General features: G+C 49.1%; 1 protein-coding gene across 1 annotated transcript; it reads left to right on the forward strand.

Annotated features, from left to right (window-relative positions):
- Window positions 1-1,858: 1,858 nt before the first annotated feature.
- PLA2G4D (phospholipase A2 group IVD) lies at window positions 1,859-24,587 on the forward strand. The gene is made up of 20 exons (XM_045448075.1): window positions 1,859-1,995; window positions 6,330-6,402; window positions 6,569-6,705; window positions 7,297-7,428; window positions 8,145-8,185; window positions 8,529-8,571; window positions 9,907-9,970; window positions 10,371-10,498; window positions 11,289-11,399; window positions 11,527-11,564; window positions 11,745-11,880; window positions 12,200-12,336; window positions 13,526-13,748; window positions 19,727-19,844; window positions 20,242-20,379; window positions 20,611-20,718; window positions 20,859-21,050; window positions 21,330-21,496; window positions 22,383-22,569; window positions 23,668-24,587. Exons 1-20 carry the CDS (start codon window positions 1,951-1,953, stop codon window positions 23,892-23,894), a joined length of 2,445 nt encoding a protein of 814 aa, XP_045304031.1. The 5' UTR covers window positions 1,859-1,950; the 3' UTR covers window positions 23,895-24,587.
- Window positions 24,588-26,081: the final 1,494 nt, after the last annotated feature.

A 26,081-nucleotide genomic window follows, 5' to 3' on the forward strand; every position in this document is an offset into this window, starting at 1 on the left:
GTAAGTCAGAGGGATGAAAAATACAGCCTAGGAAATGTGAACAAAAATATAAGCTATAAACTGTAAAACACGCAGTGGATTTTGAAGACTTAGTATGAAAGAAATGTAAAATATCTCCTTAATAATTCCATATGTTGATTATAGTTGAATCGATAATACCTTGAATGATTGGGTTAAATAAATGCATCGTTGAAATTAATTTCTCCTATATCTTTTTACTTCTTAAAATGTGGCCACTAGAAAGTTTAGTAAGACATATGTGGCTTGCATGACTTTCCTATTAGACAGTGCTGCTCTAGGCCTTTTTTCCAGAAGCATTCTCATGTCCGCATACCCACGTAATTCTGCACCTAATCTCAGGAACTATTCAGAGTGCCCCAAGTTCCATCCGTGGGCCCTAGCTCAAGCTGAGAATCTCTGAGTCAGGAATGCCATGGTTTTTACCAGGCTCAGCATCAACCACACCATACTGCACAGACGAAGTAAACTGAGCACAAAACTCTCCTCTTAGTCCAAAGAGCTGAGCCCAGGGACCCTGTCCTCTGGGGAGGTGGGGGTGCCTGGCCCTGCCATGCATGTGTGGAGGGCTGGCACTGGGGGTTACCTCATGGTAGGTGACGCTTCAGCTCTGCCTCTGTAGCTTCCCCTGCCAATCTGGTGGTTCCAGATGAGGTCCACATCAGTTCAGGGAGATGTTTATTCACTCAGCGAGATGTGTTTTTCAGGGATGGCTCTGAGACTGGCCCTGGTCATGGAGGGTAGGTGGGCTCCAGGCTAGGCTACGTCCAGCCTGGGGAAGGGGACACAGACTTCTAGTCCAGAAAGCATAATCCTGGGCTCTGCCACTCACCAGCTGTGGGTCTTTGTGCATTGCTTCATGTATGACTCACTTTGGAATAAGTTGTGCTTCATTCATAGCTGTCTACGTTTTACATTGACTTTTTCATTAGATTTTATAGCTGGCTCATACAAATTAGAAATATTTCCCATTCAATTATTTTTCACTTTTTTGAGACTTATTAATTTTCTTTTTCTTTTTTTGCCAATTCTGTAATAATACCTTTTAGATCCATTTGTGCTAAGTTAACATTAATTCAATTTCACTTGCCTTGAAAAACAAATCATATTGTTAAATGACATAGTGAACTGACAGTGAAAACACCGAATTCACGTCCTTTTAGGAGAACACTTCGTGCCACTGTGTACACTGAAAAGTTTAAACAGGTGACTTCACAAAGTCTTCTTCTGTGGTATCCATAGTCTAAGAGTTTCCTGCTTTGTCTCTCTTACCTTTATGTGGTAGGTTTGCCATTTGAGTCTAATGGAAGTCCCCTAAATTCCTAGGATTAGCCAAAGGAAGGGAGTGAGGGTACAGTTGAGGGTGAAGGGCTTAGAACCAGAGTCCAGAGCCCCCTGTAGCTCTTCAGGTTCTGCACAGGGCCGGCCACCCCAGCATCCCCAGGATCCTGGCGGCAGAGAGCTGCCGAGGAGGTCTGGCCTCTTATCTCCTCTCATATGCTCAGCCTTCCTCCCTGAGAGGCTCATCTGGCTCAGGCTGGGGCTGGGCTGCAGTTGCCACAGTTCTGCCCCTACCCTGGCCCAGACCTTCAGCCTCAGGGGAACCAGCTTCCTGCCACTGCTCCTAGGACTTGTCTCCCCTCCTTGCTGCATCTGCAATTCTGATGCTCCATGTCTGAAAGGGGTGCTCCACCTGCGGGCCCTGGAGCCCTGCCAGAGGTTTCTGGAGATGCTGGTTGGCCCAGCCTCTTGGGGAAGAGGAGAAGGTGCTATGCTAAAGGAGTGACTTGGGGGGGTGGAGCCCCAACCTGTTTATAGGATCATGGCTCCTCGGAGCCTGGCAGATTCACAGTCCCATTCCCTTGGAATAGTTGCTGCCAGCCAGCGAGGGAGCTGGCATCTTGGGAGGAGCTGGAGCCTGGGAGTGTCAGTATGGAAAGACTGACAACTAGGGGACCACCTGGCCATCCTCACCAGGTAACAGTGTTGCCAAGCCCTTGGGCATCGCTCAGGGCAGGGCCTGGGGCCAGGGTGCATTCTGAGAAGCCTGACATAGCTAACACCGAGGTAATTCTGACCTCTGGCAAAGGCCTGGGTCCCAGAGCTGGGGTCTCAGCCTAGGCAGAGGCCAAGGGTGGGAAGTAGAAGGTAAGGGGTTCTGTGTTTGGGGATGGGGAGTGGGTGGGGTGGATAGATGATCCACTCTCATAAAAGTAGAAGGCCTGGGAGACCAGAGCCTTCCCTCTCCACTGTGAGTGATCAGCCAGTAGCCCCCTTAGAGGCTCTTACCCTCCTTCCCACAAAAGCTCACAGGCTGCATCAAAGAACACAGTGGCTACGTGTCACCAGAGGATACCCCCACCAGGCCCATAGTTCACCACTGCAGGTAGTGAACTTCTTGGAAATGGTTGGGGCCAAGGGACCACCCTGTGTGTCTCAGGAGGTCTGCCAGGCCAACTCCCCACCCGCTGCCAGTTACTTCCCGGGCCCAAGAGATGAGGCTGCAACCAGGCCAAAGAGGTCTATAAACGACTAGCCCCACTCCTTCCATGTGCTTCCCCTTAGCCCAGATTTGTCTTCCTCTGCTGTGGACCAAGGCCAGAGGGACTGGCTCCTCAGGTCTCCCCTGGTGCCCCAGGCAGTGGCCATGACAGGGGCTAAGTGTGCTAAGCACACTGTCCTGAGGCATTTGCCTCATTCTTCAGACATTGCCAGGTCTCTGGAACCTTGACCCTGAGACCCAGGCCTGAGTCAGATCCAGTCCAGCAGTTCCAGACTGGTGTTTCTGCAGAAGACTTGCCTGACTCAGGACAGGGACCAGGCAATCTGGGGAAGGATAGAGAGACACCCCTCCATTGAAGGATGACACCCACTGCCCCAGCCCGTGTCAACCTGAGGTCTAGAAGACCACCCCCTCCAAGGTGGACATTAGTGAAAACGCCTTGATGGGGGGCTGGGAAGAACCCAAGGCTGCAGGAGCTGGTGGTGGAGGGTTTGGACAGCCCGGGCTCAATCTGCTCCTCCCGTCAGGAGCCTGAGCCCCTGAGCCTACAGCCTCCAGCTGTGGAAGTTTCTGAAGTATCTGTCTTCATCCTCGTCTCCCTGGGAAAGGCCAGGCATCTTTTCCTGCTACCCTTTGCCTGCTCTAGGCCCAGCCCAGGGGCAAAACAGAAGCTCAAGGTTCAGTGGCTCTGGGAGCTTGAGTCGGCCCACATGCCTGGAAAACACCTTTCCTGCAGCTGATGTTGTTGGGACTGACTGAGTCCCCAAGACCAGACCCTTTACCCTCAGCCTTCAAGTCGGCTCCTGGGGCAGCCTCAGTAGCGGCCTCACCCAGCGTCTTTCCTGCTGGAAGAGGGAACTGGAGCCTGCCCTGGCAGCAGGAGCTGAGCTGGCAGGACAGGCGAAGCATCCAGGACTTGCTCTGGAACGTGCCTGCTGTGAGATCTGGGAGCATCAGCTCAGCATGACTCAGGAGACACGGGGCCTGAGGCTGTTCCTGAAGTTTCCAACCTCCCTCTCTCCAACCTCCTCTACCACACAGGTCCCTGGGTGCCAACAGGGGGAAAGGCAGCCTGCTCATTTTTATCCTCCTGATGAAGACCCCATGGTCACAGATACTCCAGACCCCTATATGGGGACTCTAGCCCCCTTAAACTTCCTTGGGCCATATCTCCTGTCTTGAGCCGGGGTCAGCACTGAGTCTCTCCATAGGGAGGAGGCTGGAGGAGGCGCTGGGAGAAACAGTGGCTGACACTCTCAGCAGGGAGGTACTCCCAGGATCTTCCGGGAAGCTGGGCTGGGGGTTCTTGCTGGAGAAGCTCTCCATAAGCATCCAGGGTCAGTCATCAATTAAGGATTGATGGGATGATTTCAGATGGGAGGACATTTCAAAAGGGAAGGGGAAGCCGCAGTGCCCTCAGGAGAATCCTATTAGTTAGTTCAATATTCATATTGGTCTAAAACAAATCTATGAAATTCTGCTGTCTATATATCCACAGGGCAGTGGGGGAAAGTTGCATGCTTTTACAAAGAAGCAAAGTCCTGGGAAGGTAGAACAGCACAGGAGATATGAGCTCTGGCCTTAAAGATCTGGGTTTGAATCCTGACTATGTCACCTACTAACTCTGTGACCTACGGCGAGTTGACCTTTCTGAGCCTCAGTTCCCTCATCTGTAAAATGGGAGGAAAGCAGAATACTATCTTGTACTATCTTAGGAGGTTGTCAGGAGGATAAATCAAGTTGGAATACATAACATGCTTAGTACAGCACCTAGAAATATGACAAGCACTTAATAAACAGTAATAAGAGCAATTATCTGGAAACTTTACTTTTTTGCTAAGCATTCTACAGGTGTTAACACATTTAGCCTCTACTAATTCCACTACATATGAGGAATTGGAGGCACTGGGAGGTTCAGTGACTTGTCCAGGGTCACACAGCAAGTAAGCAGAGGACCAGGGTTTAGATCCAGCTATCGTGGCTGGGAGCCTGCCTTGACCACCCCACTGCACCTCCCTCAGTAGTAGCTAGTCACTGTAATTACTGTCACAGCCCATCCTCTGGTGCTCTGCAACATTGATGGTTTTAGGTGTGACAAGAAATAGGGTTTCACCCTGGAAAAATATCCCGCCAGGGAACAGTGGGCTTTCTGAGATTGAGCGGCTTTTGGTGACCAGAGAGAGAAATGGGCAACAATGCTCAAATTGGGCACGGTGACTGGCTGGAGAGGAGCAACTGGGGACACTTAGAAGCCCCATGTGGCTCTAGAGCAGCCCACAGGCTGTGGCCTCGACAATGAGGGGGAGCAGGGGCTGCCTCTGTCCTTGCCCTGTCCTGGAGTGGGACATGGAAGCACAGCTCCCTCCTGGGCCCCAGGACCCCAGCCAGCACTTCCTCTGTCCAGGCAGTGATAGAATCTGGGTGCAGGGAGGACATGGAACCAGGTGTCTAAAAAGCCATGAAATGTCTACCATTTATAAGCTCTGGCTTAAGGCGTGTAGGGTCAAAGTGTTGCTAGTGTCACTGGAGTTAAGCCCCAAGAAGGGAGAAACAAGAGGCCTTGCAGGGGGTTCGGGGTCGGGGCGGGGGGGGGGGGTTGGATATCACGTATGCTCTGCCAGAAAGCTGACAGGAATGACAAAGATACTCAGCATGAAGGCGCAGGACAGTGATGTGGGGACCCACAGGGTACTGGTCCTGAGCGACCCTGCTGTGGCCCATTGTCCTTTAAGTTTCTCTGTGGGAATAGAGAGCTGGTCTGTGGACACTGAGGCAGCCCCCAGCAGGCAGCGTCTGTGCAGAGCCGAGATGGGCCCTGGCAGGAGACTTCTGGATCACGGGCACAGAAGGGACTGATGGTGGGAGGGCACAAAGCAAGAAAGCTCCTTGGTGTCATCGCAGCACTATCTCCCCACCACATGAGGCCGAATGTCTATCATGCAAGCACAATGTCACCTCTACCTCAGCCCGCAGGGACTTGCTGTAAGAACCTTGAGCAGGGTGCCCAGTAACAGCTCCATAGCCAGGCCTCAAGAAGAACAGAAACCCTAGGCACCCGGGATCTAGGCAGTGGCAAGGCCCTCAGCAGTAGGGATGTGAGGATAGCCCCCGGGTGCCCTGTCCCCAGCAGGACTCGGTGCACCCTACTTGCCTACTGCTTGTCCTTCACCACCTCTGCTCCTTTTGCCCCTGTGCGCTTGTGCCCACTCAGTTCCTTCTTCCTCCTCACTGGGCTTTTTGTCTGTGGGCTAATGTGGCCTCCCCAGTGCCTTAGTTCACAATGGCCTCTTGCTCATGGTAATGGCCTGATGCTCTTGGAGTTTCCTATTTCACACTCAAGAGAGGGTGAGTGCCCATGGCTGTCACAGATGACTGGGCTTCCCAGGGCCCAGCCTCCCTGGTGTCGAGTCTCATGTCCTGTCCAGAGGGTTGAGGGGTGCTGAACAGCAGACTCACATGCTTCACCAAAGGGCTGCTCTCTCTGGGGGCCCTGGGTGGGGGGCAACCCCAAACTGACATGTCCAGTGTGGTGGCCATTCCTTGGCCCTCATTTCCCTGCTTTCACCACCGCACTGTGCAATCCTGTCCCTGAAGGGGAGGGGATCCCACAAATTCCACCCCCTGGGTGGCCTACCATGCCTTGACTGCTACAGCCTGGAACCACAGCCCCGAGGACAGTGGTGGGCACAGGCTATTTGGCCCCAGAATGCCATGCAGCATCATGGAGCATCTTAGGAGAAACCTCAGCACAGACTGGTGGGCTCAAGTTTGGGCAGGAAGGACTGAGTAGTCTGTTATTTCTCTCCAGGTGGAGGCCTCTGCTTGCTGGAGGCTTACTGTGAAGGTCCTGGAGGCCAGGAACCTGGGCTGGGCTGATCTGTGTGAGTAATAGTTTCCTGGGCTCCAGGGGTGCAGAGATGACCAGACCCTATGGGAAAGGCCCAGGCGAGAACCTGGGGGCTGGGCTGGTTGTGGCAGGAATTTGGTGAGTCCCCTGGAGAGGAGTATAAGGAATTCTCTCTGACACTGTTCTCTTGATGTTGGCAGTGAGTGAGGCAGACCCCTACGTGACCCTACAGCTGCCCACTGCACCTGGGACAAAGTTTAAAACCAAAACAATCACCAACTCCAGGCATCCTGTATGGAATGAGACCTTCAGTTTCCTGATCCAGAGTCGGGTCAAGGTAAAGGCCAGGGCCACCCTCCTAAGGACAGGCTATATCCTTCTTTTGGAACACATTTCCCTCCAGGGCTCAGTCGGAGACACTGGGGAGGTATCTTTGTTCCCAGCCTGGATATGGCTGTGTGGAAGAGAATGTGTGACCCAGCAGCTGGCTGTGAGTCTGACCTCTGGCAAGTTGCTGGTCCTCTCTAAGGCCATGTGTGGAAGGGAGACAGGAAGAATCCCTTCCTGATGGGGTTGTTGTGAGGTTAAATGAGATAAATGCATGGAAGCTCCTGGTACATATGGTGCCCTGGGGGACCAGCAAGCTGGGGTGGCGGTGGGGGCGGCGGGGGGTGGGGGGAGGTTGGAGGCGAGGAAACACTGAAAGGATTTTATTTTTTATAAAAAACAATTAAAGGGTGGGGGAGATTAGGAACTTTGCTGGATTTCCTTTTACTGCTTTGAAGTTTTACTATCCTTTTTATTTTGAAGTACAAAGTATGGAGGCATAATAATCTTTCCTGACCCTGGACATCAAGTAAAGTTTCAACAGGTGTGAAGTACAGTAATGAGTAAATAATGTGTCAAGTTGCTGTTCTCGGGTCCCTAGAATATTCTGGAGCTAAACGTCTATGATGAGGACCCAGTCACGGAGGATGATGCCTGCTTCAAGATTCTCTATGATGTCTCAGAAGTCCTCCCTGGCCAGCTGCTGCAGAAGACCTTCTCCCTGCGTCCCCAGGTGGGTGGGGGATCCCCTTGGGCCCCACCTCTCTCAGCTCCAGGCTGAGGAAGTTACAGTTTTGCCTATCTATTGGGATGCTGCTGGGTTGAATTCGTTCTGGAAAGATGGCAACCCCACCCAGAGATTGACACATTAATAGGAAAGGAAAAGGCTTAACTAGACTGTTACAGACTGAATCACTCTGTGGAGGGATTTTAGTCATCTATGGGAGGAAGGTTTCAGTGGTGAACAACTTCCTAATGTCCATCAAAACACAGCTCAGGGTAACTAACTCTTGGGGCAGTTGTGGGATCCATCACTCCTGCTCACTGCCTCTGATCTCCTGTGGTACCCAAGTCCTGCTTTATGAAGGCCTCTGCTCTTTCTCCAGCAGGTAAGGAGTGGGAAGGCAGGGTTCTGGGGTCAGATTCCCCACAAGAGGAACAGGAGATGGGCCCTGAGTGTCCTTAAGCCTCTTTAGGCTTGTGCTCATCCCTCTCTTCAGCCCTGCCAAGAAGAGAGAACTGCTCTCTGCAGACTTATCAGCTGTAGGTAACTTGGGCAGGTAGACCATCTTTCCCTAAGCCTCAATTTCCTCATCTGTAAAGTGGGAAGAATTGTTATACTGTGCATCCCTGAGACACTGCTCGAGATGAGACAGTGCGTTGTCAAAGAACTGTGTCAACTCCAAAGATAAGTGTAAATGTTGATGACTTGTTTATCTTTGATTTCAGGGACAGGAGGAGCTGGACGTGGAGTTCCTGATGGAAAAAACGTGAGTAACAATCACACAGTCTGGGGAGTGTCTCAGGACCCAGGATTTATTTAGGGAAATGTCTTTGACCCAGATTCTCCATCCCTCAGTCCCCACCCCTGCCAGTCTGGGTGAGGGGTCTTAGAGGAAAGTCACTGCTTCCTTGGCCCCACTGTCCCTTTCTTTCCTCACCTTGCACTTTTCAGAAGCACCTCCCTCATGAATGGTACCTAGGGCTTAGGGTCCCTCAGCATCTCCCCGGGGAGGCCCCAGGGAGGCTGGAGGCTGGCCTGTGAGGGGACAGCGCAGTGCAGGGAGTATTCACCTTTGCCAGGCTGAGCTCCCGATGTCTTAATTTTTCCAGGTCAGAACGCCCAGAAGACCTCATCACCAACAACGTCCTTGTGGTAACCACTCTCCTCAGGCTTGTAAGGGCATCTGAGGGAGGGGCCCCAGAGCTGAAACTAAGGTAGGAGGTGCAGAAGGGACAGGCAGGGACAGAGGCTTGTGGTACTACCACCCCTGGCCTCCCAGCTAGGTGGTTACCAGGGCTGTGATCAGGGGCTGGGGCTTGGAGGGGCCAGGGCCTTCAGGGAATATGGAGAGAGAGAGTTTGAGGCTCTGCTGAGAGGAGGTTGTAGCCCAAGGCTGGATGGCTGAGGGAGTGTTGGGGGAATTTTAGGTGTTCCTGACAGTGTTGTCACCTGTGATGGACTTAAGTTCTCAGCCTTGGAAGGTGGTGAGCGAGTCATGAAGGCCAGGCCAGGCTGGGGTGTTAGTGCTGAAGTAGCAGAGGCTCAGAGGGAGTTTCCAGTGTGGTTGCTTCCAATATGGGGGCTCTGGGATAGCGTCAGGGGGTCAGTCAGCTCCTCCTTGAGACACTGGACAGTCCTGGTCAGCTCTTCTAAAACAGAGCAAGCTCACAAAGCTGCAGTGGTAACCAATGCACTTTCTACTCAAAGCTCACAGGTGAGCAACACAGCCATGACCTGGGAGCAGGGCTGGGCCTAAGGTGAGGTAAGGCACATAGAGTCCCGAACTGAAGAAAGCATTTACCCTCAGGGTTGTGCAAGTGCCTGTTTGATGGGCTAGTATCACTTTTACAAATGCACGTTAAAATCATCATACCTAGGCAGCTGCTTTTTATCTGAGTGATGGAGACCAGTGGTGGGTTGATAAAGTCAGCAGGTCTACAGGAGAGCATCGGTAACAAGAGCCGGGTGGACTGTGGGTGTCAGCTGACAGGCATTACAGAGAATGAAAGGTATTACAGGCTCATTTGGCCAGCAGGTCAACAGGAGGACAGGCTGGAGGTACCTTCATTGTTAACATTGTAAAAGCTTCTCCAATCATAGACCAGTGGTTTGCACGCTACTGTTTGGGGGCGGTTATGGTAGAACACACTCTCCAGATTGAGTCCAGAGAAACACAGAGAAGAAAGAACGGTGTCTGAGGCTTGGGTGACCTTTAAGGATCTCCGATGTTGGGCAAATCTAGGAAAGCTGGGGGATAGGGTGTGCGGGGTGGAGATGGGACTCTCCTGGCTGCTCCAGAACACCTGACTTGGCAGTTGCAGCAGATTAGAGGTGTCTCGAGTCAGGGGTTCTGCCTCCAGTCCCACTCTGGCCCTCACTTCCCGTTCTGCGTGTGGTGGATTTGGGACAGAGGGGTTCTGAGAGCAAAGCCAAGGAGACCTCAGCTTTTCCTCCAGAGCCCCCTGCCCATGATGTGGTCTGCCCCAGGCCCGAGAGCTGTCATGCCTGGATATCCATCTGGTCAGCATTGGGAGCACAGCCACGGTCACAGGTGAGGCCTGCTCAGAACCAGGTCTGGCTTCTGCCTGAGGGTGGCTCAGAACCAGGTCTGGTCTCTGCTAGATGGGGTGACTGGAAACCTGTACAGAGTGGGAGGTGAGCAGCCGAGCAGAACTTGCCTCTTTCTTCTTGCCCGCACTGGACAAGGGCAACAAGTCTCCTCTAGGCAGGAGGGTCCCCTGACCTGGAGGAGGCTATGTAGCAGGAGGTAGGAGTCCCATGGGGGTTGTGGGGCCCAGAAGACTGGGGAGGGCTCTTTCCAGAATCCTGTCTACCGGCCCGGGGTTCCCAGGCCTTGGCCATGTTCAAGCAGCACTGCCGATTTCCCTGGGTCCCTGCCGGGATTCCTGGCTCTTGTTCCACTCGTGCTAATCTGCCCATTTTCTCCCTAGATCAGGATGAGCTGGAGTTGGTGCTGAAGGGCTCATATGAAGACACACAGACCTCTGCACTAGGCACAGCATCCTTCCGCTTCCATTACATGGCAGCCCAAGAGGCAGAACTGAGTGGGCATCTGAAGGTAGGTCTTTGCTTTGGAGCTCTCCCAGCCTTGGGCCAGCTCCAGCTGTTGTGAGCCCCTCTCAGGCCAACACCAGGCTCCGGTGGCCTTGCCAGCCTCCCCCAGTTAGACACTAAGCCCTTGGCAAGACAGGGAAATCACCAGGAGCCTCAAGTGGGCATGGGGGCTGTTATGCCTTGTCAGACTGTCTGAACTTTTCAATGGCTCCTGCAATGATGCTTTTAGATTAAAATCCCATATCTGTGCCCACAAGGCCTGGCCCTTGCCCACCTCTGTTGCCTCATCTTGGTCCACGCTCCCCCTCTTTATGATGCTCTAGCCATACTTGTCTCTTCTTGCTTTTCTAACATGCCAAGTGCTTTCTCTCTTCTACCTCTGACTCCTTTCAAGGCTGCCTGATCCTCTACTTCCTCTTTCTCCTTTTAGATCTCAGCTCAAATAGCACCTCTTCAGAGAGGCCTTCCTTGACTCCCCATCTGAAATAGACCCCACACACCCCACCTTTGGTTATTGTATCATATCACACTGCTTATTTCCTTTACAACATTTTTTTTCCTTTACAACACTTACTAATATCTGTTCATTACCCAATTCATTATAAATTCATACCATAATTCAGTTAGAACCATAAATATTAGCAGGAATTTTTATAATTAGTAATTGTAATTACCATAATTATAATAATTATAAATATTGTGATTATTTTCATATTATCAGAGAGGGACTGTGTCGGGATCACTCTCTAGACACTCAGTAAGGATTGGCTGAATGAATGAATATTTCCCTCCAGAGGTTGCAAAGGAATGCCTGGACTTCAGACAAGTCAGCTGAGCACCTCACTGTGCCTCTAAGGTCCTTGGCCATGGGAAAGGAGGTGACCATTAACGTTCCTGCTACAAACGTAAGTGGCTTCAACTGGATGGGAAGTGCCAGTGAGAATAAAGATGGGGAGCCCAGGCCTCCAGGGTCTACCCACTTTCCCTCCAGGGTCTAAGACAGCCTAGTTCAGTCTCTTGCTTTGATTTCAGGCCCCCGAAGTGAGGCTGCAGCTCAAGACTGAGGGCTGGTAAGGGACATTCATATCTGTGGGAGACAGTGAGGGATGATCATGGGGCAGGGGAGAGCTGTGCAAAGGCTGGCCTTTGGGGATGGGAGAAGGGAGGTTATTTGGCATCTGTTGTGGGCTTGGCCAACCGGTGGCTGAGCTATGCGGTGTCCCCTAACTCTTGGATCCTCTACTGCCCAGCCCTAAGGAGCTGGCTATGCACCTGGGCTTTGATCTGTGTGCAGAGGAGAAAGCTTTCCTGAGCAGGAGGAAGCAGGTGGTGGCCAAGGCTCTCAAGCAGGTCTTGCAGCTGGACAGAGACCTACAGGAGGATGAGGTTTGGGGGTGCAATACCTTGGAATGACCTTAAGGAAGTACCTGATTCCTATGCCCTCCCTAGACACTCTAGTCAGCAGACATGGGAGTGGACATGGAGCGGGGTAGGGGGTGGTGGTGAAGGGGGTAAGCTCTGGGGTTCTCACTCTCTTTGGGGATCTGTCCGGGGCTGAGATCTGTCACTTCCTGGGGGAGGGGCTGGGTACTAGCTCTAATCCCAACTCCAATCAGGCCCTGGCCATGAGGTCCCTTCCCTGGAGCCAGGAAGTAGTTTCATCCTGAGTCCTTGCTAAGCCAGCCTATTTTTGTGTGTGGTCCAGGTCCCTGTTGTGGGCATAATGGCCACAGGAGGAGGTGCCCGGGCCATGACGTCTCTCTACGGCCACCTGTTGGCCCTACAGAAGCTGGGCCTCCTGGACTGTGTGACCTACTTCAGTGGCATCTCAGGCTCTACATGGTGAGGGCCCTGGGGACTGGAAGACATAGATGATCAGGTCCCAGAGGGGAGTGGAATAGACACCAGGGGAACCTTCTCTGTGAGGAAGCCACATGGGTGTGAACAGTCCGGTCTGATGGGTGCCAAAAGTGACTTTCTCAAAAGGGAGGAAGTAGATGTTACAGAGGTCCTGCCATGGGAGAGGCATTGTAGGACATCATTCCATGCTACCGAAGAGGTATAAGGCAGCTGATTCAGAAGGAGCTGGGTTTGAGTCTCTGCAACACCACTTCCTGGGCAATTTATTTCCTCTCATTCTCAGTTGACTCATCTCCAAAATGGGGGTAATAGTAGTACATACTTCATAGGACTGTAATGGGACAGCCCAAGTAAAACACTTAACATGTATGATAAGTACCAGGAACTCCAAATTGGTAGCTCTCTTCTCTTTAATTGTTGTTACCTCATTAAATCCTTATAACACTCCCTAGGGTAGTTTCTCTTACTGCCCCTAACGCATAGATGAAGAAATTTAGATGGAGCGATACTATCTTGCCTGAAGACACCACTGCCTCCCTGTATCTGACTCTGCCTATGATGAGGTGGGGCTTTTCACTGTTAGAGATTCACTCCTTTGAGTCTTACTGAAATGTGACTTTAAGGAGTAAAAGAAGAGTAAACTCTGAGGAGTTTAGGTGATAGCTGTTGACATGCAGCATCTTAAAGGGCTTGAGGACAGGCCCATGAAGATGGGTGTAGGGTCTAGATCTGTTCAATACAATGCAGTAGCTGCTAGTTACCTGTGGATAGCAACCACGTGAAATATGGCAAGTCCAAACTGAGATGCATTATAAAATACACAAGGATTTTGAAGACTTAGTTTGAAAAATACAAATTTATGTCAATTTTTTATGTTGATTACATGTTGAAATTACAAATTTTAGATATATTGAATTAAAACATATTATTAAAATTAATTTTTACTAACCTTCTCTTTTTCAAAATGTACTTACTAGGAAATTTCAGATTACTTATGTGACTCACATTATATTGGACAGCGCTGATCTGAGAGAAAGCCCTGAGACACATTCTCAGGGATGGGCAGGGCCTTAGCTGCAGGAGTGCCACGTTGGGAGAAGTGGGAGGGAGGTGTTGCAGTGACCCAAGCTGGGCCTCCGTCTCCCTCCATATTGTCCCTTTATTCTCCCAGGACAATGGCCCACCTCTACGGGGACCCGGAGTGGTCACAGGGGGACCTCGAAGGACCCATCAAACGTGCTAGAGAGCACCTGGCCAAGAGCAAACTGGAGGCCTTCTCCCCAGAGCGCCTAGCAAGCTACTGCCGGGAGCTGGAGCTGCGGGCTAAGCAGGGCCACCCCAAGACCTTTGTGGACCTGTGGGCTCTCGTGCTGGAGTCCATGCTGCATGGCCAGGTAGGGCACCTGCTTGCCAGGCAGGGCATGTGTGCACCTGCGGGACCAGGGCAACCTTGCAGTTAGTCGTGTGTGCGTTTCCCACAGGTTGAGGGAGACGGGGATCTGTGGTTAGAGGAAGTAGGAACCACACTGTCTCAGTGTCTGCCCTACTTTGGGATGCTGCCTTTTTGAATCAGGCTATTCTTCAGTTCATTGCCACAAAATAGAAATGTATGGATCTCTCAAGAGCTTAGGGACCAGTCAATGCCAAAGTCAGTTCGGCAGTGAGACGAAAGTCTCACATTATGTTTGGATGTCAGAGAGATTGCTTGAGCAATTTTTATTTTATCAATACTGCAACATAGAATGTATTCTTCTTCTATATCTTCATGGCAGTGTTAAACGCACAGACTCTGGAGCCAGATTCCCTGGGTTTAATCTCAGTACCTCTTACTAGCTATATGTTCTTATGCAAGTTACTTAACCTCTCTGTGCCTCAGTTTTCTCATTTGTTCAGGGGGGATGAGAGAGAGCGGAGATTTAGTGAGAACAGTTCTTACCTCAAGGCATTGTGAGCATTCTGTAGTGCTTTGGGATAGAGTAAGCATTAAGTATTAGGTATTATATTTCTTTACTGTTATTGTAACACCATTAAGACAAAACTGAGGATATACATTTTTTTTTTACATTGCTTCTTTTTTTTTTAAATTTTTTTAATGTTTATTTCTGAGACAGAGAGAGACAGAGCATGAGTGGGGGAGGGCAGAGAGAGAGGGAGACACAGAATCCAAAGCAGGCTCCAGGCTCTGAGCTGTCAGCACAGAGCCCGACGCGGGGCTCGAACTCACAAACCGTGAGATCATGACCTGAGCTGAAGTCAGTCGCTCAACTGACTGAGCCACCCAGGCATCCCTTTACATTGCTTCTTTAAGGAAAGTTTAGTAAGTCAACTGTTAAATCTTACATTAACTGATATTGAAATCAGTGATTTTTTTCCCACTATTGTTTTACCACATATAATTATGCAAATGTTTCTTTTAAAGTATGTGGAACAACTAAAACACAAAAGGTCAGCATTCATAATTAAAAGTAAACTATCAAATATATTAGCAGAGAAAGGATTCTTGTCTTTCTTATTTTTGGGAATCAGGAGTTTGACCAGGAAAGATTTTTTATAAATGAATGAGTGCCAAAAATGGCTTTGCTTTGAATTTTTCTTTAAATGTTATTCTTGCTGGCAAGCACAATGCTATTTGGAAATTACCAACCATTCTTGTTTTGTATTTATTAGTTTAAAAATATTTATTATAAAAATCAGTATTTCTTATTTAAATATTATGATAATCTTCAGATTATCAAGATATAAAAATCCTGAAAAGAAAATGCATAAAGCAGAAAGAATAATGTAATGAATATGCACAATCTCGCCAACCAGCCTCAGAAATATAATGTTACAGAAAGAGTTGAAGCCCCCTGTGGCTCACTCCCCAGTCCCATTTCCCTCCCACCCCAGAGGGAACCACCATCCTGAATTTGGCTTTATCATCACACTCATATCTTCGGTCTTACACGTTATTGTATTGTATAATACAAAACATAAGTACATAACATACTTTACTTTTATTGTTTATCGTATTATACACCTTTTATTATACATCCTTAAGAAAAATATAATGTTACTTGCACAAATGGTTTTGTACAAGTCCCCTTGTGCACAAATGTTAGAGATTCTCTGAGCCTTGAAGATACACACCCAGCAGTGGACTTATCAGGCCATTGGGCACATGTATCGTTTGCTTTCCTACCTATTGCCAAATTGTTCTCCAAACTATTCTCCAAAAAGCCTTCATTAATTCACACCCTTACCATCAATGTATCATGGTTTCTTTTTCTTACGTGCTCTTTAAAATTTTAATTTTTTGATCATTTTATGGGTGCTGTACAAAATTTTGTTATAGCTTTCCATTTCCTTGATATTGATATATTTATTAATTAATAACAATATTAATAATTAAGAATATTTAATATTCAATAAATATTTAATTTAATATTTAATTTATAATATCTAAGTATAGAATAGAATATATAAAATATATAAATATAAATATAAATATATAATTTAATATTTAATAAATGTTTAATAAATTTAATAATTAATAAATAATAATTAAAATATCTAAATATAATTTAGATATAAAAATAATAAATATAATATTTAAAAATAATAATTAATATTAATATATTATTATCCATTTCTGGATATTAATCCTTTATCAGTTCTATTAGATTTTGACGCATAGTTTTAATATAATCCAGTGTCTCATTATGTTCTTTGTGGTTTGTGCTTTTAGGGTCTTGCTAGAGAAATCTTTCTCCCTCCTAAAGTTATAAAATCTCTTCCTATATACCCTTATTAAAGTGTTAAAGATTTGTTTTCCACAATTAGGACTTTAATCTACTCAGAATATGTCTTCAAGTATTATGTGGACTTGAATCCAATTTTTTTTTCCTATATGGATAGCAAACCTTCCTAATGCCACTTGTTGATTCTTCTTTCTCTACAAGTCTGCATTGCTACTTGTCTCACTTGTCAGCTCTCACACACTCACGGGACCCTTCCTGAGCTCTCTTCCATTCGAATGGGGCCGATTCCCTGTGCCAACACTACCCTGGCTTAGTGACTCCACATTTGTAGTACATGCCGGTATTTGACAGGGCTGACTTACCCCCACCTGCCACCTTGGTTTTTCTCAGAATTGTCTTGGCTCCTTTTGGGCCTTAGCTCTTCTATACGTGTAATGCAATCAGCCAGTCAAGTTGCATGGGAAAATTTTTGGAATTTTTATTGAAATGGCATTAAATTTATAAAACCAATGTAATTACTTGAAATGTTTTTATTTTATTAATATATCCTGTGTATTGTTTAGGTCTGTTATTTAAGTTCATGTTCTGGTGTGAAGATACAGGGTTTTATTAGTGGCTTTCCCATCTGGTGGAGGTATAGTTACTATAGAGTTGGGAGAAGCTTCTTTTAAGTTTATTTATGATGTGCTATAAAATGCAGTTTGATCTGAGGCTATAAAGAACACTTTTATTTAATTACCCTTTGATTCTCCAGTAATGACTTCGTGCATGGTTTTATGTACAAGGTTTATAGTCTTTTTTTAAAAGACAAACTTAATAAGGTTTTGGGGTTTTTGGTTGGGTTTTTTTTTTTTTTTGGTTCACAGGAAAAAAATCTTATGATATTGTTGAACAAACAATGTGTCCTTAAAAATGAGCACTGGTGTGGTTTTAAAATTTTTATTTCAATATTAAAGCTTTTCAAATAGTCTTTTTTTTTCTTAGTTATCATGCTTTATCTCTTAAAGCTAACATTCATTGTATGCTTTTTAAAAACTTTTTAATGTTTATGTATTTTTGAGAGAGAGAGAGAGGGAGTGCAAGCAGGAGAGAGGCAGAGAGAGAAGGAGACAGAAGATCCGAGGTGGGCTCTGTGCTGAGAGCAGAGAGTTTGATGTGGGCTCAAACTCACAAACCATGAGATCATGACCTGAGCCGAAGCCGGACACTTAACCAACTGAGCCACCCAGGTGCCCCCATTGCATGCTTTTTAAAATAATTATTTAATCAGAAAAATGTAGTATGTATTTCAAATTTAAGTTGCTGGGTAGAAGCATTTATTATCTCCCTGCTATACCAATCCATGGCTCCAAAAGTCATTTTACATGTCAGAAAATAGAACTCCATAACAAATCACAGTTTCATTAATATTAAGTATTATTAGAGAAATAGTATAACCTGAACTTTACACAGAACGACGTTATTAGTCTACACGCTTCTATAATATTGTCGTGGTTTTGTAAAAACCTGCTTGAAAATACACCAGTTATAATCAGTGCTTTTCAAACTATGCCGCTTACACATTTTTCTTTTATCTTTTGTTGGCAAGCACTGAACTGCTTAGAATCTACTCACCATTCCTCAGGAAGAAACTCAGTTTTTCTCACGTTTTCCTGAGTTAAGAAGGTCTTACGTGTTTTTCTTCAATTCTAGACAGAAAGACTTTGCCTTTAGTTCCGCCCCCTCCATCCCCCCACCCCAGTGCAGTGCCTAGACCACATGAACCCATGGCCAACACTGCACTCAGCTTCCACACCTCAGGGAGACTCCTGAGTCATCAGAGTGGTGCTCTGAAGGGTTGGGGATGCTCATTTGGAAACTGGGGGTCTGGAGATCCAGAGGCTTGCCACCACTTCCTGGTGAGCTATTAAAAGGAAAAAGAGGGGTGCCTGGGTGGCTGTCAGTTAAGCATCCTACTCTCAATTTCCACTCAGGTCATAATCTTACAATGGTGAGATTGAGTCCTGCATGGGGCTCCATGCTGGGTGTGGAGCCTGCTTGGGATTCTCTCTCCCCCTCTTGCTCTGTTCTCTCTCTTCCAGTCTCTCTGTTCCTCTCTCTCTCTCTCTCTCTCAAAAAAAAAAAAAAAAAAAGGAAGAAGAAGGCTGGGTATTATTTCAGGAGATGGTGGAGTGTGCTGACCCTCTCCCCCAGGTCAGAAATGGTTCATCTGGAGTAAATAAAGGACACATTTTCCCTCATCGTACAAGACAAAAGAGCAGACAAACAGGATGCCTAAATAAAAAGAAGAGAATTGGAGAATTATTACCCTTTGAGAAGGGAAATTGCAGGTATTGATCAAGCTCCCCCTCTCTTCACTACATACACACTTCACACCTGAGGGACTGACTTGTACGTATGACAAATAGTGCCAGGGGCTTAAGCTGTATTTGGGGATTCTTCCTGTGGTTTCCCTAGAACTCAAGTCCTATTGGGCACTAGTGCAGAACTAGGGGAAAAGATGATGCATCAGTGACAGAGGGCTGCAGGGGGAAGATGGGGGTACACCGGGCGTGTGGGGGGGCAATCTCCTCACTGGAAAGGTAGGGCTAGCATCCTGGGACGTACATCTGCTGATCATGAGAATCACCTGGCGAGACCAAAGAAAAAGCAAATTCCTAAGTGGTTTTTGCTGATTCTCAGGAGGAAACCCAGGAATCTGTATGTTTAATTTAGCACATTCTCCAAGTAAATCAGATCATAAGGGCTGATAGGGCAGTTTGGGAAACCCCTAGGTCTGGCTACTGAGTGTGGTGCCTTCCAGTTCAGAGGGCCTAAGAGAGGGACGGTGTGTCTGTGTCTGGCAGAAGCAGCCAAGACCTGTGGAAGCCTCATTCCCCAGGTGGGGCTCCAGCCAGCCACCGCCATTAACCTTGCTAATGCTGGAAATTAACCCTATTTGCATCCTTGGTCCGGGATAGAGGGAGACCTTTCTGTGCTCCTAGAACTCCGTGAGGCTCTGCGGAGGCTCCTCAATAAGGCGAGCCACAGTCCTTGCCATCAAGGCAGAACTTGGAGTTTTATTGAAGATAAAATTGGAAACAGAGGCAAGACTAATCAATCAATGGGGTACAACTTCAACTGTGCAAAGCAGGAAAGAAGGGGGTGAAGAGGGAGAGGCAAGGATGACCGGAAAGCATTTTGGAAGGGCTGAAACTTGAAATGAATTCATGTGAATCTAGAAGGGGCAGCCCATCCCCCGACAGAGCTTACAATGTGTACTGAAAGGGGATTCCTGTGTCCTTTCTGGAAAGCAATGTGTGCCTTTGTGTCCATGTGTCAGGGTCCACATCCACTCCACCCTTCAACCCATAAGGATGGGGCCAACGGAATCATAGGAGCAGGGGTAGGGTATTGCTGTTGACACGGTAGTCCTTGTGAATAGCATTCTTTTGAGACATGTGCAGTGCACAACCTCCATAGTCCCCCATGGTGACCCTGAATCTGGTCAGAATATGGGGGTGGGAGTGTAAACTGGATGGGTGCACCCACCCATGCCACCCAAATTCCAGCGGGGAGCTGCCTCCTCCCCCTCAGCCTATGCCTCCAGAATGCTCCCTTCCTCGCTTAAGCCCTCATGCCTCCCACCCCAGGTGATGGATCAGAAGCTGTCGGAACAGAGAGCTGCACTGGAGCGGGGCCAGAACCCTCTGCCCCTCTACTTGAGCCTCAACGTCAAAGAGAACCATCTGGAGACCCTGGACTTCAAGGGTACAGTCTTTAGTCCTGTCCACACTACCCTCCAACACACACACACACACACACACACACACACACACACACACACACACGTATGTGCATACCTCCTATGCACCCAGCAGGCCTTCAGAGGATTGAAACAGGAAACTCCTACACAGAGTGCTCAGCCTTCTGGAAGGGAGGAGGTTCTGATGGGCTAATGAGCCAGGGAGCAGAGCCACTCTCCTGGTTGTGGGGTAGTGGGGATGTGGTCAAGGGGCTGGGTGGAAGAATGGTGAGCCCAGGAGTCAGCCAGGCAGAGAGGAGGCTAAGGCCTGTGTGGGGGGCAGTGTCTTTGGCCCCTGTCAGAGCTGGGGCTCTCCTCAACCCACTCTCCTCTCATTCCTGCCTCTTGCTCCTATTCCTACAGAGTGGGTAGAGTTTTCACCCTATGAGGTGGGTTTCCTGAAGTATGGAGCCTTTGTCCCTTCTGATCTCTTTGGCTCTGAGTTCTTCATGGGGCGGCTGATGAAGAAGCTCCCTGAGTCCCGGATCTGCTTTCTGGAAGGTGAGTGGTGGTCACTCGGAAGATTCTAGCCAGTCCTGGGCCAGGCCTCATTGCCTAGACATGATTCCCATACTCGGGAAACTGGAGGTGGGGGAAACTGGAGTTGGGCTGTGTGGAAAAGCCATTGCAGGGGCAGCCCACCTGACTCCCCTCTTCCGTCCCCACCCTCGAGGTGATGGGAGGCAGGGTGCTGAGTCTTGAGGGTGACTTCGGTGGGGGTTTGACCTTCAGGTATCTGGAGCAACGTTTTGTCCCTGAACTTGCTGGATGCCTGGTATGACCTCATCAGCTCTGATGACACCTGGAAGCAGCATGTCAAGGACAAAATTAAGAACCTGGGTGAGAAGGGGGGACAGTGCAAGGAGCCTGAAATGAGTCTACTTCCTCTTCAGGTGCTTGGGGGAGGGCACTATCAGAGGGGAGGCAGGGCCAGGCATTTCCAGGCCTTTCACTGGACCAGTGTCTTTCTCTGAACCCAGAGGAGTCTCCTGCCTCCGTGAGGACCTCCTCACGGCTGGAGGCCTCCTGGCTGCAACCCGGAACAATGCTGGCCAAGGCATTTAAGGGCTTCCTGACAGGCAGGCCGCTCCACCAGCATAGCCTCAACTTCCTTCGGGGCCTCCAGCTGCACCAGGACTACTATAGCCAGAGAGACTTCTCTACCTGGGCAGGTAAGGGCCCCTGCCGTGTATCCCCAGGTGACAGGCTTAGGCTCCCAGGTGGAAATGGACCATGGCTAGGACCGGCGGGGGACTTGGGGGGAGGGGGGGGGGTCATAGCATTCCCTTCTGGGGTTGGCCTGCGGAAGGTCTTGGGAAGGGCTGGGGTGGTGTGTGCTTTCAGGGAGTGATTCCAGAAGTTAGAAGGGGACATGGAGGCAAATGTAGTATGAAAGGTAGATGATCTGTGGTGGAGAGGCTGCCTCTGACTATCACTGCCTCCCCGATCAGACTGTGAGCTAGACTCCACCCCTGGTCAGCTTACGCCTCAGGAGCCACAGCTCTGCCTGGTAGATGGCGGCTACTTCCTCAACACCAGCTGTCCCTCCATGTTCCGGCCAGGCCGCAGACTGGACCTCATACTCTCCTTCGACTACTCCCTATCCTCACCCTTTAAGGTGCTTCTGGTTACCTCATGGGAACCCCAGATACTCTCGTCAGCCAGGCCATGCTCCAGGGGCAAGCAAAGGGCCACTGGGCCACTGGCCCTGACTTCCTGAGTCCCCAAGGGGAAGGAAGGGTGTCAGGCTCTAACCCACAGACTCCTGCCAGGGTCCTTGGTTGGGAAGGGCTATGAAGGTGCTGGGGCCCTGGGCTCCCAGGACAGGCAGATGGGAGGTAGCTCACCACACCCTCCTCAAGAAGAACAGCTAGACAGAACTGGGAGGAGACCCTGGCCTGTCCACATCCATCCCCTCAGGCCCCCCTGTGGGGGGGGGGACCTAGGAACAGAAGTGGGTCCCCTACTGAGGCTCTCTAGGCTCTGGGATTTGAATAACCCAGATTAAAAAAAAAATTTTTTTTAATGTTTTTATTTATTCTTGAGAGAGAGAGAGAGACAGCATGAGTGGGGGGGGGGGGGGGAGGGGAGCAGAGAGAGAGGGAAACACAGAATCCGAAGCAGGCTCCAGGCTCTGAGCTGTCAGCACAGAGCCCGACATGGGGCTCGAACTCACAAGCCGTGAGATCATGACCCGAGCCAAAGTCGGACACTCAACCGACTGAGCCACCCAGGTGCCCCATAAATAACCCAGATTTGAATCCCAAGTGGGAGCAAAGATGCTAGGTCTATACCTCACCTAAAGATTTTAACCAAACAACATTGCAGACCACTGGAATCCTTCGCCTCCCTCCAAGGCACTAGACCCCACACGGGTCAGAACCAGGTTGTCTTGACACTGAGCAGTCAGTTTGGGCTAGAGCTATCCTAGCATTTTCAAGAGCACTGACCTGGGATGACCAGGAAGTAGCTGGTTCTCTTTGGGCCCCCCTCTCCGCAACCAGACGCTGCAGCAGACTGAGCTGTACTGCCGGGCCCAGGGACTGCCATTCCCTCGAGTGGACCCCAACCCTCAGGACCAACACCAGCCAACAGAGTGCCACCTCTTCTCGGACCCCACTCACCCTGGTACCCCTGTCTTGCTGCACTTCCCACTGGTCAATGCCTCCTTCAAGGACCACTCAGCCCCTGGTAAGGCATCCCTTCCCTTCCTAACAGCCTGGCAGCCTGGACCCTCAGAGGCACTGCCTGGGTCCTTCCCAGCACTCCTGTAGCCAGCAAAGGGAGGGGGTCTTCAGGCTAATCCCACCCAGTTTTGGACATGGCAGTGTGCTGACTTCTGTTGTGGGTGCCGCATCCTCACAGGGGCTCTCTGTTGGCACAGTCACTGTGATGCTGTCCTCTGTCATGACCCCAGGCACCCCTCCCCCAGCCTCCCGAGCTACACCTGGGCTCCTCAGCAGCCCTGTTCCGTGGTGGTGTGTGGGAATCCCTGTACCAGAGGTCTGCGTTGTCCCCGTCTGCAGCCATCTCCACCTGTGCTTAGGCCCCACCTTGTTGGACCGCTAGACAGCCAGGACAGAGAGGCCCCAGGCCCCTTGCTCTCAGATTCCCCTGAAGCTACCTGAGATTTCAGTTGGCTTCTGCCCTCCCACCCCAGCCCAGCCTGCCGTCTTTTCTCAGGAAGCTGGGACTCCACTCTGGGGCCCCTGAAATGTAAACCCTCATCACAGGCCTTCCAATCCTCACCTCCTGCCAATGGGTCAGACCTTTAACTCCTTCTGGTGGGAAAACTTAACTTCTGCCTTTGTACGTTATTCCTGGCTTGCTGGTTCCCATTCTAATTCCAAACCTTCCAGCTCTACCCTTAACAGGCTCAGCCCACGTTGCGGAATTCTCTTTCTCTCTCAACAAAGACTGGTTCTTACAAAGCAAAAATCCCTTTGGTTTTCAGACTCTTGGCTGAATCTTTCACTGACCTGACTTTGTTGTCCCACTGTTTCCACCTTGCCCCTGAAGGTGATACAGAGAGATACTGTGAGGTTCCCTTTATAGTGGAAGTGCATTGCTATGAGGAAGTGTGGGGAGCAGCAAACCCTTCAGATCTCAAAATAGTGCGTTTATATACTAGCCACATTTATATTTCTGGGCAAAGGACACAGGGCAGAGGAAAGCAAGGAGCCCCTTCAGTGAGGAACAGCGCCCCCCTGTGCCCAGTCGCAAGGCTTCATTCTGCCCACCCCTGGAGGCCTCTGGGTCCTACTCCTAACCCCTTCCCTCTCCGGACAGGTGTCCTACGCAGCCCCACAGAGCTCCCAGCTGGCCAGGTGGATCTCACTGGGACCACCTCACCCTATTCCCTATTCAACATGACCTACAAGGAGGAAGATTTTGATCGCCTGCTGCAGCTTAGTGACTACAATGTACGGAACAGCCAGGATGCCATTCTGCAGGCCTTGAGGATGGCCGTGAAACACCGGGCCCTGGGGGCCAGGCCTCCAACAGCACAGAATTAAGGCTGCTCAGGGACCCGGCACCCTGAAGACCCTCCAGGGGCTGAGGGCTTAACCCGAGCACAGCTGGCTACAGCCACAGCCCTCCAGCCCTCACCGGGCTGGAGTTCTGGGCTGTCCCAGGCCTGGGCTTCCTCGGCAGCCAGTCTCACGACCCAAATTCTCCCTCACTTTCATCGCTGGCTTGAGAGGAGCTGAAAGTGAGCTCCTCACCAGACCAGAGTGTAGAATAGCTGGTCCGACCGGACAGAAGTGCACGTGTGATTACTTTCATGCTGAGCAGAACAGATTTGGGGTACAGGCTTGAGGCTTGAGACTAGGAGTGGGGACAAGCAGGGCAAGGGATGGCCTGACTGAGAGGTGGCTCTGGCATCAGGAATCACAGTATGTCCTGAGAGTCCCCTCTTCGTCCCCTCCTCCTTTTTCTCATCCTCCTTTTATACTCTTTGTAAGCAACTTTAGTGAGCTATAATCCACATACCACATAATTCATCCATCTGTAGCATATGACTCTGTGGTTTTTCCTTGTGTGGCTTCCACCGTCATCATTTTGAGAAGATTTTCACTTCCCCGGAAGGAAGCCCCTCATCCCTTAGTTGTCAACGTCAACCCTCCCTCCCCAGCCCTAGGCAACCACTAATCTACTTTCTGTCTCTACAGATTTGCTTATTCTATTTCATATAAATGGAATCCTATCTTTTGCGTCTGGTTTCTTTCACTTAGCCTAATATGTTCAAGATTGATCTACATTGTAGCAGGTATCTCTGCTTCACCCCTTTCCAAGGCTGAATGCAATTCCGTTGTGTAGATGGCCCAACTTCACCTAATGGTCATTGGTTAATGGGCCCTTGGGTTGTTTCCACTTGTTGGCAGTTATGAATAATGCTTCTATGAGCAGTCATATACACACTTGTATGTGGACAGTGTTTTTCATTGCTTTGCATGTATACCTAGAAGTGAAATTGCTGGGTCTTGTGGTAATTTTCTGCTTAGCCTTCTGAGGAACCGCCAGCTAGTTTTCCAAAGCTGCTGCAACGTTTTCCATTGCTGTCAGCATTGCACGAGGGTTCCAGTTTCTCCACATCTTTGCTGACACTTGTTATACTCGTTATTTTCTGTCTTTTGCATTTTAATTGTCCATGTGGGTGTAAAGTGGTATCTTGGTATCTTATCAGCATTCCCCTAATGGCTAATGATGTTAAGGCTCTTTTCACATACTGTCGGCCTTTTGCATTTCTTCTTTTATCTGTTCAGATCTTTTTGCCCGTTTTGACTGGATTATGTATCTTTTTGTTATTGTCAGAGTTCTTTATATTTTCTACATACAAATCCCTGATCCCTGATATATGATTTGCAGGTCTTCTCCCAATCTATGGGTTGCCTCTTCACTTTCTTGATGATATCCTTTGAAGCATGGAAGTGTTTTTTATTGTGATGGTGCCATTTATATTTTCTTTTGCTATTTGTGCTTCTGGTGGCATATTTAAAAAAACCATCGTCGGGGCGCCTGGGTGGCGCAGTCGGTTAAGTGTCCGACTTCAACCAGGTCACGATCTCGCGGTCCGTGAGTTCGAGCCCTGCGTCGGGCTCTGGGCTGATGGCTCAGAGCCTGGAGCCTGTTTCCGATTCTGTGTCTCCCTCTCTCTCTGCCCCTCCCCTGTTCATGCTCTGTCTCTCTCTGTCCCAAAAATAAATAAACGTTGAAAAAAAAAATTTAAAAATAAATAAAAAAACCACTGTCTAATCCAAGGTCATGAAGATTTACACCTATGTTTTCTTCTAATAGTTTTATAGTGTTAGCCCTTACATTTAGGTCTTTGGTCCATTTTGAGTTAACTCTTGTATATGGTTTGAAATAGGGCTTCAACTTCACTTGTTTGCATGTGGATATCCAGTTATTCCAGCACCATTTGTTGAAAAGGCAGTTCTTTCCCCACCGAATTGTCTTGACACCCTCACTGAAAAATCAGCTCTCTGTGAACGCAAGGGTGTCTATCTATGCTCCTTTCATGGATCTGTTTGTCTATCCTGATGTTATACCACACTGTTTTGATGGCTGTAGTATGTAGTCCATTTTGAAATCAGCAATTGTGAGCCTTCCAACTTTGTTGGGCATGAATAAGGGTTAAGTAACTTAAACTCAAACGTGCAAAGCCAGCACTGAAACTGGAGATTTCCTTTCCTTTCCTT

Source organism: Leopardus geoffroyi, chromosome B3 (genome assembly GCF_018350155.1).
Source record: "Leopardus geoffroyi isolate Oge1 chromosome B3, O.geoffroyi_Oge1_pat1.0, whole genome shotgun sequence".
NCBI classification, from domain to species: domain Eukaryota; kingdom Metazoa; phylum Chordata; class Mammalia; order Carnivora; family Felidae; genus Leopardus; species Leopardus geoffroyi.